General features: G+C 46.0%; 1 protein-coding gene and 1 long non-coding RNA gene across 2 annotated transcripts in view; one reads left to right on the top strand and one right to left on the bottom strand.

The window, feature by feature from the left end:
* TTC7A (tetratricopeptide repeat domain 7A) overlaps nucleotides 1-12,762 on the top strand; it is a gene marked incomplete at its 5' end in the record, with an annotated part of 174,212 nt that overhangs the window by 133,090 nt on the left and 28,360 nt on the right. The window contains one exon of the mRNA XM_083433024.1: nucleotides 1,187-1,389. Within this exon, the coding sequence (XP_083289150.1) occupies nucleotides 1,187-1,389 (203 nt within the window). The remainder of the gene's footprint in view (nucleotides 1-1,186; nucleotides 1,390-12,762) is intronic.
* On the bottom strand, nucleotides 1,343-12,434 carry LOC310674246. Its single transcript, XR_014509475.1, has 3 exons — nucleotides 10,760-12,434; nucleotides 8,359-10,521; nucleotides 1,343-1,464 (listed from the first exon to the last, which is right to left on the bottom strand). It is a non-coding gene; the product is annotated as an uncharacterized lncRNA (long non-coding RNA).

The following is a 12,762-nucleotide window of genomic DNA, read 5'->3' as shown; positions in this document are numbered from 1 at the left end:
ATGGCAGCTTAACTGCCTGCCTCCAGATTTGACAGTGATCCATTTTACTGAATTGTCAGGACTATGAGCCTGTGAAAAGTTCCCGGTATTAATAGCGCATACCACCCATTTTGCAAAGCCTGCTTCTTTCAAACTTTGTGATAATTGTGCACTTCCTTGCTCTGTAGCAACGTGCATGAGAACTTGCTTTCACCTTGACGCTGCATTCCATTCGCAAAATAGGTTCTGTAGCTTCTTCAACCCGACCATTAGAGCAAGGCTTATAGCTCAGTGGCAAAGCGTTTGCTTTTCAGGCCTAGACACCTAAGTCCATCTCCAATGAAACAGGGTTCTCCCTCTTATTTGCTGTATTTTACACAATGACTGTGTACTATCTGCACCATAGGAGACAGTAGGCAGGCATAAACAAACTCGGCCCCCCAGATGTTTTGGGACTACAATTCCCATCATCCCTGACCACTGGTCCTGGTAGCTAGGGATGATGGGAGTTGTAGTCCCAAAGTTTGGGGATGCCTGGTCTTTGGTCTTCTCCGGTACCTGCTTTTCTTATGCTCTTAGGCACTGCCTGTCTTTTTCCACCTTCTTCTGTTACCCACTCCCTTCTTTTTCCTCACATATCGGTTTGTTTAAGCTGTAAATCTGCAGGCGGGATGTTGTTGGTGCTAATTCTACATTTTAACGGTGCTTTGTTTTCTTTGAGGCACTTAAGAAATTACTGTTATTTCCCAGGTGACTGGGGGAAGACCCATGCCTGAGAACAAAAGAAAAAGAAAAAGAGATTCCCTTTAATACTCACTTAATGGGGGGGGGGCAGATAAACTAAGGGCTGCACCAAACCACAACAAAGCTGCAAAAAAAAAAAAAAAAACACAAAAAAACCCAGAAGCAGCAAATCCAGCAGGTTTATTACATGCTTCTTAAATATCCAGTTTTCTTCTCATTTATGAACCAACCCAGGAGACTGATTGTGTGGCCGGTGAGCAACCTATGGTTCATGAGTCCGTAAAATACACAAATGCCAGGAAGCACACATTTTCAAAATCGACACGTCATAAGCGGGGTCATTGCTCACGAGGCTAATGTCTTGTCCTTAATCAGCATTGTCAATGTTTCAGCTCTCCAGGAGGATTCCAGGGGACACCTATTTAAATGCACCGCTTTGCCTTGTTTCGTTTTTGTTTTGTAGCCGAACTCTTCATGGAGCAGCAGCACCTCAAAGAAGCAAGCTTCTGTATCCAGGAGGCAGCCAGTCTCTTCCCCACATCTCACAGTGTGCTGTACATGCGGGGGAGGCTGGCGGAGATGAACAGCAGCTTGGAGGAGGCTAAGCAACTGTATGATGAGGCACTGACTGTGAACCCAAACGGAGTGGAAATCATGAACTGCTTGGTGAGCATGCAGCTTTGTGTTCTTGTCATATAGTGAGGGTGTCCTACTGGCATCGTCAGGGTGGAGGAATGGGATCTGGGGAGACACAGTACAATAGTTATGGTAATGGAATGCAATAGTTATAGTAAGGGTCCTTGAACTGTGATTCGATGTTTATTTGGAATTCTCAGCATCCTTATCACAACTGCAACAGATGCTCTGTGCAAATGGAGTGTGTTGTGAAGGGTGAGATCCAGGTGAGATGGTTACCAACAGCAAACACCCTTCCTGTATCTGTTGCTGAATGTTTGACGCTGCCCTAAATGTTTGACGCTGGGAACATAATAATAATAATAATAATAATAATAATAATAATAATATATTATTTATACCCCACCCATCTGCCTGGGCCTCCCCAGCCACTCTGGGCGGCTTCCAACAAAATATTAAAATACAATAGTCTGTCAAACATAAAAAACTTCCTTGAACAGGGCTGCCTTCAGATGTCTTATAAAAGTCAAATAGTTGCTTATTTCCTTGACACCTGGCAGGTGGGTGTTCCACAGAGCAGGCGCCACTACCAAGAATGCCCTCTGCCTGGTTCCCTATAGTTTCTCTTCTTCCAATGAGGGAACCAACAGAAGGCCCTTGGAGCTGGACCTCAGTATCTGGGGCTAAATGACGAGGGAAACACTCCTTCAGGTATACAGGACTAAGGCTGTTTAGGGCTTTAAAGATCAGCACAAGCACTTTGAATTGTTCTCGGAAACATACTGAGAACCAGTGTAGATCTTTTTGGACTAGTGTTACATGGTTTTGGCGGCTGCTCCTAGTCACCAGTCTAGCTGCCTCATTCTGGATTAGTTGTATTTTCTGAGTCACCTTCAAAGATAGCCCCATGTAGAGCGCATTGCAGTAGTCCAAGTAGGGGATAACCAGAGCACGTATCACTCTGGCGAGACAGTGTACAGGCAGGTAGGGTTTCAGCCGGTGTACCAGATGGAGCTGGTGGACAGCTGCCTTGAATGCAGAATTAACCTGCACTTCCATGGACCTCTTCATTGGGTTTCATTGGAGCACTCCCTTATTCTGGAGTTCAGAGGTATGGCAGCATGGCATGTGCTTAGAGGAGGCAGCCCCTCGAGTCTCTCTGCACAAGTCATAGCTCTGGACTTGCTTGCTTTCTGCCAGGTGATGCCCTGAGATCCAATTCATGTAGAAACACAGCAAGAGGCATATGATTCCTCTTTTCTTTTGAGGCAGTTTCAGTGGTACCCAGTCTGCTTCCAGGCCCGGTTCAAAGTCTTGTGCCTACCTTAAAGCCCTGCAGGCTTGGGATCCAGGTGTCAGCAGGCATGCTCTCTCCCTAAAAACATCAATGAATTGTGAGCACAATACATGAACACTTAAAATCCTGAAGAGGCTTCCCAATAGCCAAGGGATGAGCCTAGTCCCGCGTACAGCAATGGAATACCCAAAAATTATTGTTATTATTTATTAAGTGTATATACCTCCCTATACCCATGGGTCTCAGGGTGGGTCACAACATAAAATCACAATATAAATAGGCAAAATACAGTACATATTAATAATAAAAACAAGAACAACCTAATAATACCCTCCTCCCCCAACACATTTTCAAAGGGCATTGGATGTCAAAATCAAAAATAGATGCCCGCTCAATATATACAGGTCACCGAACAGCTTTTCCTGGGGCCAAATTTGCATGTAATGGCTGGGATGTAATTGGGCACCAAGGGAGGGCACAGGGAGGTCTGTTGTTGCCTTGGCAAAGTTCCAACCTGACCTGGAAGCTTTTATTGTTCTTCCAGGTCAAGGGGAGCCAATGGCTGGCCTGGGCAGGCAGAGAATTCCAGAACCTAGGGACACTTAAGCCCCTAGGAAACCATTCATTGTGGAGCCCCGGTAGTTCACCATGTTAGGTACTAGTCTATGAATCAGATGGTTACTGGTTCTACTCCCGGGAGATCCTGACACTGAGCTTCCGGATGGCAGGCTTTTTAAATTTGTAGTTTCTTTTAAGAACAGCATTCATATAGCTTAGCTGTTCTTTCAGAAAGCCTTTTCCTTAGCTGCATAGGAATGTGTCTCCGTGATTTAGCCGCATCAGTAGGGAACAGCTGTACGTATTTCTTCCACAGAATCAGCCCCATCTATGTGTCTGGTTGTTTAAACAAACCCCGGCCATGTGTGTTGTTGTTTAGTCATTTAGTCATGTCCGACTCTTCGTGACCCCATGGACCAGAGCACGCCAGACACTTCTGTCTTCCCCTGCCTCCCGCAGTTTGGTCAAACTCATGCTGGTAGCTTCCAGAACACTATCCAACCATCTCATCCTCTGTTGTCCCCTTCTCCTTGTGCCCTCCATCTTTCCCAACATTAGGGTCTTTTCCAGGCGGTCTTCTCTTCTCATGAGATGGCCAAAGTATTGGAGCCTCAGCTTCACGATCTGTCCTTCCAGTGAGCACTCAGGGCTGATTTCCTTAAGAACGGAAAGGTTTGATCTTCTTGCAGTCCATGGGACTCTCTAGAGTCTCCTCCAGCACCATAATGCAAAAGCATCAATTCTTCGGCAATCAGCCTTCTTTGTGGCCCAGCTCTCACTTCCATACATCACTACTAGCTGCCGCATTCTGGATTAGTTGTATTTTCCAGGTCACCTTCAAAGGTAGCCCCACATGGAGCACATTGCCATAGTCCAAGCGGGAGATAACCAGAGCATGCACCACTCTGGTGAGACAGTCTGCAGGCAGATAGGGTCTCAGCCTGCGTACCAGATGGAGCTGGTAAACAGCTGCCCTGGACACAGAATTGACCTGCACCTCCATGGACAGCTGAGAGTCCAAAATGACTCCCAGGGGTGCGGCCTCAACTTTTTAAAGTCAGCCCTTGGGCTTTGGAAGAAATGGACTGTGCGCACCTAGGAGGGTTGCTGCCAACACTCAAACTCCCAGAGCAGCTGTAATGTCATACTCATGAAAAGAAAGTAATCGATTCAAGTTTTGAATAGATTCAAAACACAACTTATTCCACTATGCAAACTTTTTCTTAACAATATCAGGCCAAGTATGTCTGGCCTGGAATGCTCTCCCTCTTCAATTTATCCCTGTAATATTTTTCTACCTCTGTTTTTATATCTTATAGTTTTTCTATCTATTACTTGTGTATGTCTAAAAAGGCAATTATCTAGGCTTTGTGACTATTGTAAAGATTAACTACTCAAAGACCAAGGTTATGGTCTTTGGAAAGAAACGTCAGAAACTCTGATGGTCATGTGATGAGCAAGCAGATGACCAGTGCCATGAATTTAAATAGAGGAAATCATTTTAAGGACTCATATTCTCAGAAATCTCATAAAGCTTTCAGTCCCTAGAACATTTGGAGCCATATTCATGTTTTAATGTACAAATGATAGCTTTTAAAATTGATGCTGGATTGAAATTGTTTCAAAACAAGGTAGTGGCTCAGACTTTGCATGGAGCAGAGCAATGAAACAGGGAAGATTCTCAGACTGAGAAACTGGATTTTTTATTTTTTGCAGAATTGTGGGTTGTTATCTTTAAGGTTAAGCTTTTAGCTCTGTATCCTGGTGGTTCATCAGCTATAATTCTTGTAGATGTAGTATTTCCTTCAATTGTGGCTTGAGCCCACAATGCTATAACTATTTTTTTTTAGAATTGGAAACTGTATTGAAATTGACTATGATCATTACTACCACTACTATGTTAAGAAGGTAAAAAGAACCCTGTTGTCACAGACCAAAGCTCCACCTAGCCTAGAATCCTGTTTCCAACTAAAAGCAGCCAGAAGCCCAAATGCAGGGCACAAAGGCAAGCATTCTTCCTTCCTGTTTGTCTCCTAGCAACCAATACTAAAGGGTGTACTTCCTTTGAACAAAGAGGTGCCATTGAATTATCCTGGCTAATTGCTGCTGATATACTTGGCCTCCATGAATTTCCCTGATCCCCTGCTAAAATCCAATGTAAGCGTCTTGGCCGCCACCACATTCTGTGGCAGCAAATTCCATGATGTCTTGGGTGGAGAAGAACTTGCAGTTCTTTGTCCTAAATGTACTGCAAATCAGTTTCATGGGGTGACCTTGACTTCTAGCATTAGCAAATAGAATCCTCTATCTCCTATTCTTCCACTCCAGCACATAATTTTATTGCTTTGGATCCATTGTTTCTACCAAGGAGTTGTTGTTGTTGTTGTTTTTCTTGCTTGTTAAACAAGTTGTCCTCCCTGCCCTTCTTGGAGAGAAATAGAAATAATGATCTCTACACGGTCACCGGATCTCTCTTGTCAGATTTGGAACGTTAGGTGCCACCTGACCAATCCAATCTGCTTCCAAAGCAAACTCCCTGTGCGAGCTGGGCTCTTTGTCCCTGGTGCATCAAGCACTAATTAGTTGCAGAACTCATCCATCTCCCCTCAGGCTGTCAGACCTTTCTTCAGAAAAATCTAGCTTGGAAACAGTGTGGCTGGTTTTTAGGAGAGGGCTCAAATCTGGCGATAAACAAGCCCGTCGGCTTAATTATTCCTCTGGGCAATAGCAGAGAAGTCATAAGCACATTTGGGATTCTTTTCAGTTGTGTTTAATGATAAACAAGTGGGGTCACATGAAGATAACCCACAGCGTGTTCGCACTTTGGGGGGAGGGAATTGATACCCACCACCACCACCATAATTTGGGATCATTTGAACCGAAAGCTAAGTAAAGGTAAAGGGACCTCTGCCCGTTAGGTCCAGTCGTGACCAACTCTGGGGTTGCGGCGCTCATCTCGCTTTATTGGCAGAGGGAGCCGGTGTACAGCTTCCGGGTCATGTGGCCAGCATGACTAAACCGCTTCTGGTGAACCAGAGCAGCGCACGGAAACGCCGTTTACCTTCCCACCAGAGTGGTACCTATTTATCTACTTGCACTTTGACGTGCTTTCGAACTGCTAGGTTGGCAGGAGCAGGGACCGAGCAATGGGAGCTCACCCTGTCGTGGGGATTCAAACCGCCGACCTTCTGATCGGCAAGTCCTAGGCTCTGCGGTTTAACCCACAGCGCCACCCGCGTCCCTCTAACCGAAAGCTAGCGGCCACTTAAAAACAGAGGTGCCTAACTTTCTTCCAGCTGAGGGCCACAATGACCCTATGTCAGTACTGTGGGAGCCACGTGGCAATGTGGCATGGCCAAGCCGTAAACATGGGCGTGGCCAAAGTATACATGCTACATGAGCAAAACATGCTTCCCTTTTTGGGAGAAGTGTTTTGCTCAGACATGCAAAGAGGGTGGGCAGAGAAAGGGCTGAAAGGTGGCAATACAACTCCACTGTGCCAACCAGGAAGCACCCAGCATGAGCAGAGGGTTGGTGTCAGGTCTCCCCTCACTCAGATCCATGATGGACTGCCTTGGGTCCAAGGAGAGGCCTACCACCTTCTGCTTCCTGACTGCTCAAGCCAGGAAACAAACATGGATCCCCTGAGTTCAGAGGGCTCAACCCCTCTGAGCCAGTGTGGTATAGTGGTTAAGAGCAGTAAACTCGTAATCTGATGAACCGGGTTCGCGTCTCCGCTCCTCCACATGCAGCTGCTGGGTGACCTTGGGCTAGTCACACTTTTCTGAAGTCTCTCAGCCCCACTCACCTCACAGAGTGTTTGTTGTGGGGGAGGAAGGGAAAGGAGAATGTTAGCCGCTTTGAGACTCCTTCAGGTAGTGATAAAGCGGGATATCAAATCCAAATTCTGCTCTTCTTCTTCACTGGCCTCAGGGCCAAAGCAGAGAGACAGCTTCTCTCTCTGTCTCTCTCTGTTTACACACACACACACACACACACACACACACACACACCTTTACCTTTTTACCCATCCTGGGAGATTTTGCTAAACTGAAGCTATTTTGCCTGCGCACTACTCTCTCTGTTGCCAAAGTTATTTATTTATTACTTTTAAAAGAAAAGGCTCTATAGTTTTTTTGGGGGGGAGAGAGAGAAAAATTAAGAGTGGCTTGCTACAGTTAAAACAACAACAAGAAGAAAACAAACACAAAAAGCAGTCAATGAGACAAGGGTGAAAAAGAGCAGCATAAATCAAGTTAAGTGTTTGAAACCTGAGCAAGCAATTTCTTTTTAACATGGCACATAAAACTCATCAAACTGGATGCTAGGTAGGCATCTCAGAAATGCGTATTCCAAAGTCGGGGTACCACCACCGAAAAGTCCCTTTCCTTGGTTCACTGTCATCATGCAGGCAATGCACAGCACAGCACATCTCTTGGCCTCCGTGAGTGGAGGGAGGTTGAAAAGAGGCCAGTCCCCCCCAAAAAAAATTCTTTTTCTGCATACTAGGGGTCCTCTTCTCATTAGTACGTTCCTTTTCCAAAAGGGTTACCGTATTTTTCACTCCATAAGACACACCTGACCATAAGACGCATCTATTTTTTAGAGGAGGAAAACAAGGAAAAAAATATTCTGAACAAAACAGTGGATGTATGATTTTTGTGGTTCATGCTGTGGCCACAGACATGTGATTTGACGGTGAGTTTGGGGTAGCCCAATTCAAAAATCCTGAGAATCCATGTGGATCTGTGCTTTGTAACTACGTTTTTGCTCCTTTGCGGCCCCACAAAACAGTGGATGTGTGGTTTTTTTGGTGCAGGCTGTAGCCATGGACATGCTATGTGATCTGATGGTGAATTTGGGGTGACCCAATGCAAGAATCCTGAGGATCCATGTGGATCTGTGCTTTTCCCTGTTTAGCCACCCACAGGTGTAAGAACATAAGATCCCTGCTGCATTAGGCTGAAGGCCTATCTAGTACAGCATCGTGTTCTCACAGTGGACAACCAGGTGTCCATGGGAAGCCTGTAAACAGGACCTGAAAGCACCAGCTACCTCCCCCCTTGCCGTACCAAGCAAAACAGTATCCAGAGGCATACTGTCTCTAGCAGTGGAAGGCGAACATAGCCATTGCAGCAACTCACCTAATTTGAAAATAAGATCGTCAGGATCCAAAAACCAGCTCCCCATTTGTGTCTTTCTTCTTTTCCCACTGGTAATGGGTGGAAACATCACATTGGCCGTTGAATGAACCTGGCCTGCCTCATGGGCAATGAAGCACACTTCCAGCTTGCCTGCTCTGCGGACACAACCTATTATTATTCAATCATGAATTAACTTATTAATGATCAAGTCCCTGAAAACACGGTGCTACAGGGAACATACAGTGCTGGAAACCACTCCCTGTGTTCCAAAGAAGGGCTAGTTTTCTTGCTATAGTGGATTTTGACAGGTTGTTTAAGGAATTAACGGAGAGGAACATTTTCTCTTTCACCTTCTTGCAGCCACCTTCACTACCACCCACCCACCAAAACTTCTCTGGAAGCTCAGGAGGACCTCCTGAAGAAGATGGGTTTGAGCACAGGGGGTTAGGAAATGCAGGAAGCTGCTTGGTGCTGAGTCACACCTTCGGCCCTTCCAACACAGCATTGTTTGCTGTGGCTGGCAGCTGCTCTTCAGAGTCGAAGGGTTGTTTGTTGTCATCATGAGCCCTGAATCTAGCCATGATCTGGACAGAGGTTGCAGGGGTGCCAGATAGCCAGGCCATTGCACCTGAAGTTGATAGACTGGAATCTCCAGAGGAATCTCCCAGGCCACTAAGACTTAATAGGATCAGAACCCAAACCTTCATTTGCATGGTTTCTTGAGCCTGAGGAGCCAGTCGCCTCCCTCTGCTCATCACCAGACTAGTGGTTTAGCGAGTGCACCTGGAAGGAGACTGGAACAAAGGAGGAATGCCTGTCTTCAGGCAAGAGCGTTGTCCTTTTGAGGAGTTCTCTTCTCTACAGCGGGGTGGAGCCTGGAGGAGGTAGTCCAGAAACAGAGGTGTTGCCAAAGTTCGCAGTTATTTGGTTCAGGACGCAAATCTCTCCAGTTTCCAATGGCAATGCTCGACAATAGGAGAAAGTCTTCATCCTCCAGGAAAATAGCTACAGGAAGACATCTGTGCCGTCAGTCAAGGCCAATCGAGTTGTAGTTCAAATGCTTAACAAGAGGTCTAAATCAACTAATGGGATAATCAGTGTGATCAAACAATTGAAGCCTTGACTGCAATCCATGGCTTTTCTCAAGACTCATGTAGGCAGCCATTATCCATTTGTCTCAGCTGTTTCTTGCTAATTCCCAAAATGGAGTAGACATCGTAAAATCTCTTCTGGTCCTGGGTAGGTGTAACAATGTCAGAGGGGAGTCAGGCTAGTCAGAGTCGGTGCTTAGAGTGTGAACTGTGGGCTGGGAAATCCTCACTCGTTTCCCCCATGAGATCTCGCTCTGTAGGCCTTGGCGAGACTCCTAGATCCCATCCTCCTAAAATACTAACGTCTAGCCTTCTCTATAGGGATGTTGTAAGGATTGTGTGTGGCATAAGTCCCAACTCCCTGGGTGCCCGAGCACCCACAAAATTCCCCATGAAGGGTCCAGGCACCCACAAATTTCGGTGCCAGAGCCATGGACACCACATGGCACTCATGGCCCCAGGCACCCACAGCCAAGTTAGCACTCCAGGTGAGTGAAGTGCTTTGACCACGAAAACACTATTATTAAAGACATTATGCCTAGCAGTAATGAAAACGGAGGGTCCCCCAAAATTCTTCCCTGCTTGGTTAATTCCTTTCCACGACAATTTCCCTTTCCCCATAAAACTATACTTGCTCAACCTTTCGTACTCTTTGCTGACTCAAGCATGCAGGGTAGAACAGTATGTTACCCAAATGCCTACCACACGTCACCCACCCTCGTCAAGCTCTCTCCCATTACACATAGAATAACAAAAACCAAATTATAATGTCATCACATTGCGCTTTGTGATGTCACCGTCATAAGGGGTAGGACTAAACCATTCCACACATTGTGTGGAAAGACTCGATGGCCATTTTCCAAAACTATCCCATGTGAAGCCTGACACATGGTTCCTCTGACACAGAGGTACAACCTACCTTGTGAGGGGAATCAGCTGTTCAGAAATACTGACACCAAGCTCCCCCTGCGTGTGGAAAGTTCATAATGAATAAATAAGACTGCAGATGATCCCCTTTAAAAGTCTTTCAGGACAGGAGGAAGCTGCACTAGAGTGGAGCCAGGAAGCAGTGCTCCAGTTTAGAAGAAGAAGAGTTTGGATTTGATATCCCGCTTTATCACTACCCGAAGGTGTCTCAAAGCGGCTAACATTCTCCTTTCCCTTCCTCCCCCACAACAAACACTCTGTGAGGTGAGTGGGGCTGAGAGACTTCAAAGAAGTGTGACTGGCCCAAGGTCACCCAGCAGCTGCATGTGGAGGAGCAGAGACGCGAACCCGGTTCCCCAGATTACTAATCTACTGCTCTTAACCACTACACCACACTGGCACCTGGTTTCATCCCATGTCCCTGTGCACAGATCTTTGTTTTCAGAGACGTCCAACAATCAAAGCAAGGATCCCTTCATTTTAAAAAACCTCCTAACATCTGTTTCCTTGAAGGCTTGCTTCACGCTGGCCTGGAGAATGACACAGAAAGCCATGGCACAGAATATCATGCCAACGCTAATTAAATGCTCGTTTACCTTGAAGCAGAAGAGTGCAAGTCTCCATTCTGTACTCTTTTCATGCACCACTAAGACAAAAGGTCATAGGAGCAATCCGCAGTCCAGAGGGAGCCTGTGTCTATTGAGAGTTGCATTCTTTTCCAGCGCTATGGATAATCACTTCAGGGCAAATCTCAATTTGTTCCTTTAAAACCACAGCTTTCCCTCAAATGCTGTGAACTCCTTTGCATGTTACAAAAGGCAGGAAGGAAGCAGATGTGCTTATGACTTGCTGCCGGGGATCTCGCCCAGACAGGGAACTCTTCTCAAAAGTGCCCTGAGAGTTAATGTTGTGGACAGGACAGACCCAGATTTGAACCTGCCTTCGTCCCCAAAGCTTGCTGAATAATATCAGGCTAGTTGTTCTTTCTTGGACTAGCCTACCTCTCAAGGTTGTTGCTGGGAACAAATGGGAAAGGAAGCGAGGACAGAAATGGATGCATGCCATGTGGAGATTCTTGGAGGAAAGGTGGAATAAAAAAAAGTCATGTAGAGCAATCATCCTCTCAGTGTGACCGTGATGGAAGGCCTACAGATGTCCTCTATTCAGCTGGACTTTGCCCCAAGGCTTCCATAGTTTCCGGCCAATTTTGTACGCATGTTGGAAGAATAGAGATTTGGATCATAAGGTTCCATTCTACTGCCACCCCTGGAATCACCATGCATTGCCATCTAGCGATGCTGGCAGGGCATAAGAGAACATAAGAGCTATCCTGCTGGATTAGACCAAAGGCCCATCTAGTCCAACATCCTCTTCCTGCCGTGGCCTTTCCAGATGCCTCTGGGAAGCCCCAAAACAGGACCTGAGTGCAACAGCATTCTCCCCCATATGTGATTCCCAGCAACTGGAATTCAGGGCATACCTGTCAACTTTTCCCTTTTCTTGCGAGGAATCCTATTCGGAGTAAGGGAATTTCCCTTAAAAAATGGGAAACATTGACAGCTATGATTCAGGGGCATTCAGCCTCTGACAGTAGAGGTAGAATATAGACAGCCATCGTGGCTAGTAGCTATCAGTAGCCTAATCCTCCATGAATTTGTCTAATCCTCTACCTAAAACCATTCAAACTGGTGGCCGTGACTGTCTCTTGCAGGAGCGAATTCCAATTTAATTCTGCCCTGTGTGAAGAAGTGCTTTGTTTTGTCTGTCCAGAATCTAGCTGCGAATTAAATATATGAATCCCTGTGGACCCGTGTATGTGGGTGAACAAAAAAAAAAAAGAGGAACGACTGGGTTCCTGGATTCAACATGGAGGGTGTGCACACAGAGAGCCCCAATAGCAGAGGATTAAACTCACAAAAATAAGCACCACAGTAAATCCCCAGGAATATAGGTTATTGGACCTTTTTATCCCGTTCAGCTGCACACAGCAGCTGACCTCTTTCTACCACTCTTGCAATTAGCAGACCACACGCACACTGTTAAAGTAAGTTTGAAATGCTTTACTTACAGATTCAAGGTCTCAGTTATGCATTGTTCCATGCAGCAGCAAGGATAACACAGGCAAAATAGCCTTGAGTAGAAAGTACAGTAAAGTAGCTTCAGGCATGCAGTTTGTGCTTGGAATCATAGACATGTCCTTCTCATTGCATGCATGATGCAGAGAGGAAGAGAGTAGAAAGGCTTCACTTTCTCTCCAGAGGATGGGGGGGGGGTGAGTTAGCTGAGTCTTATCTAGCAATACAGCTCTGTGGCCCTTAGCCCCTTCATGCACTAACTAGCAGTTGTGCATAGTTATGTTGGACTGCCACAAATCTCCCAACATTCA

Source organism: Podarcis tiliguerta (genome assembly GCF_965153285.1).
Source record: "Podarcis tiliguerta genome assembly, chromosome: 3".
Lineage (NCBI taxonomy): Eukaryota > Metazoa > Chordata > Lepidosauria > Squamata > Lacertidae > Podarcis > Podarcis tiliguerta.
This window is presented reverse-complemented; position numbering and strand designations above follow the sequence as displayed.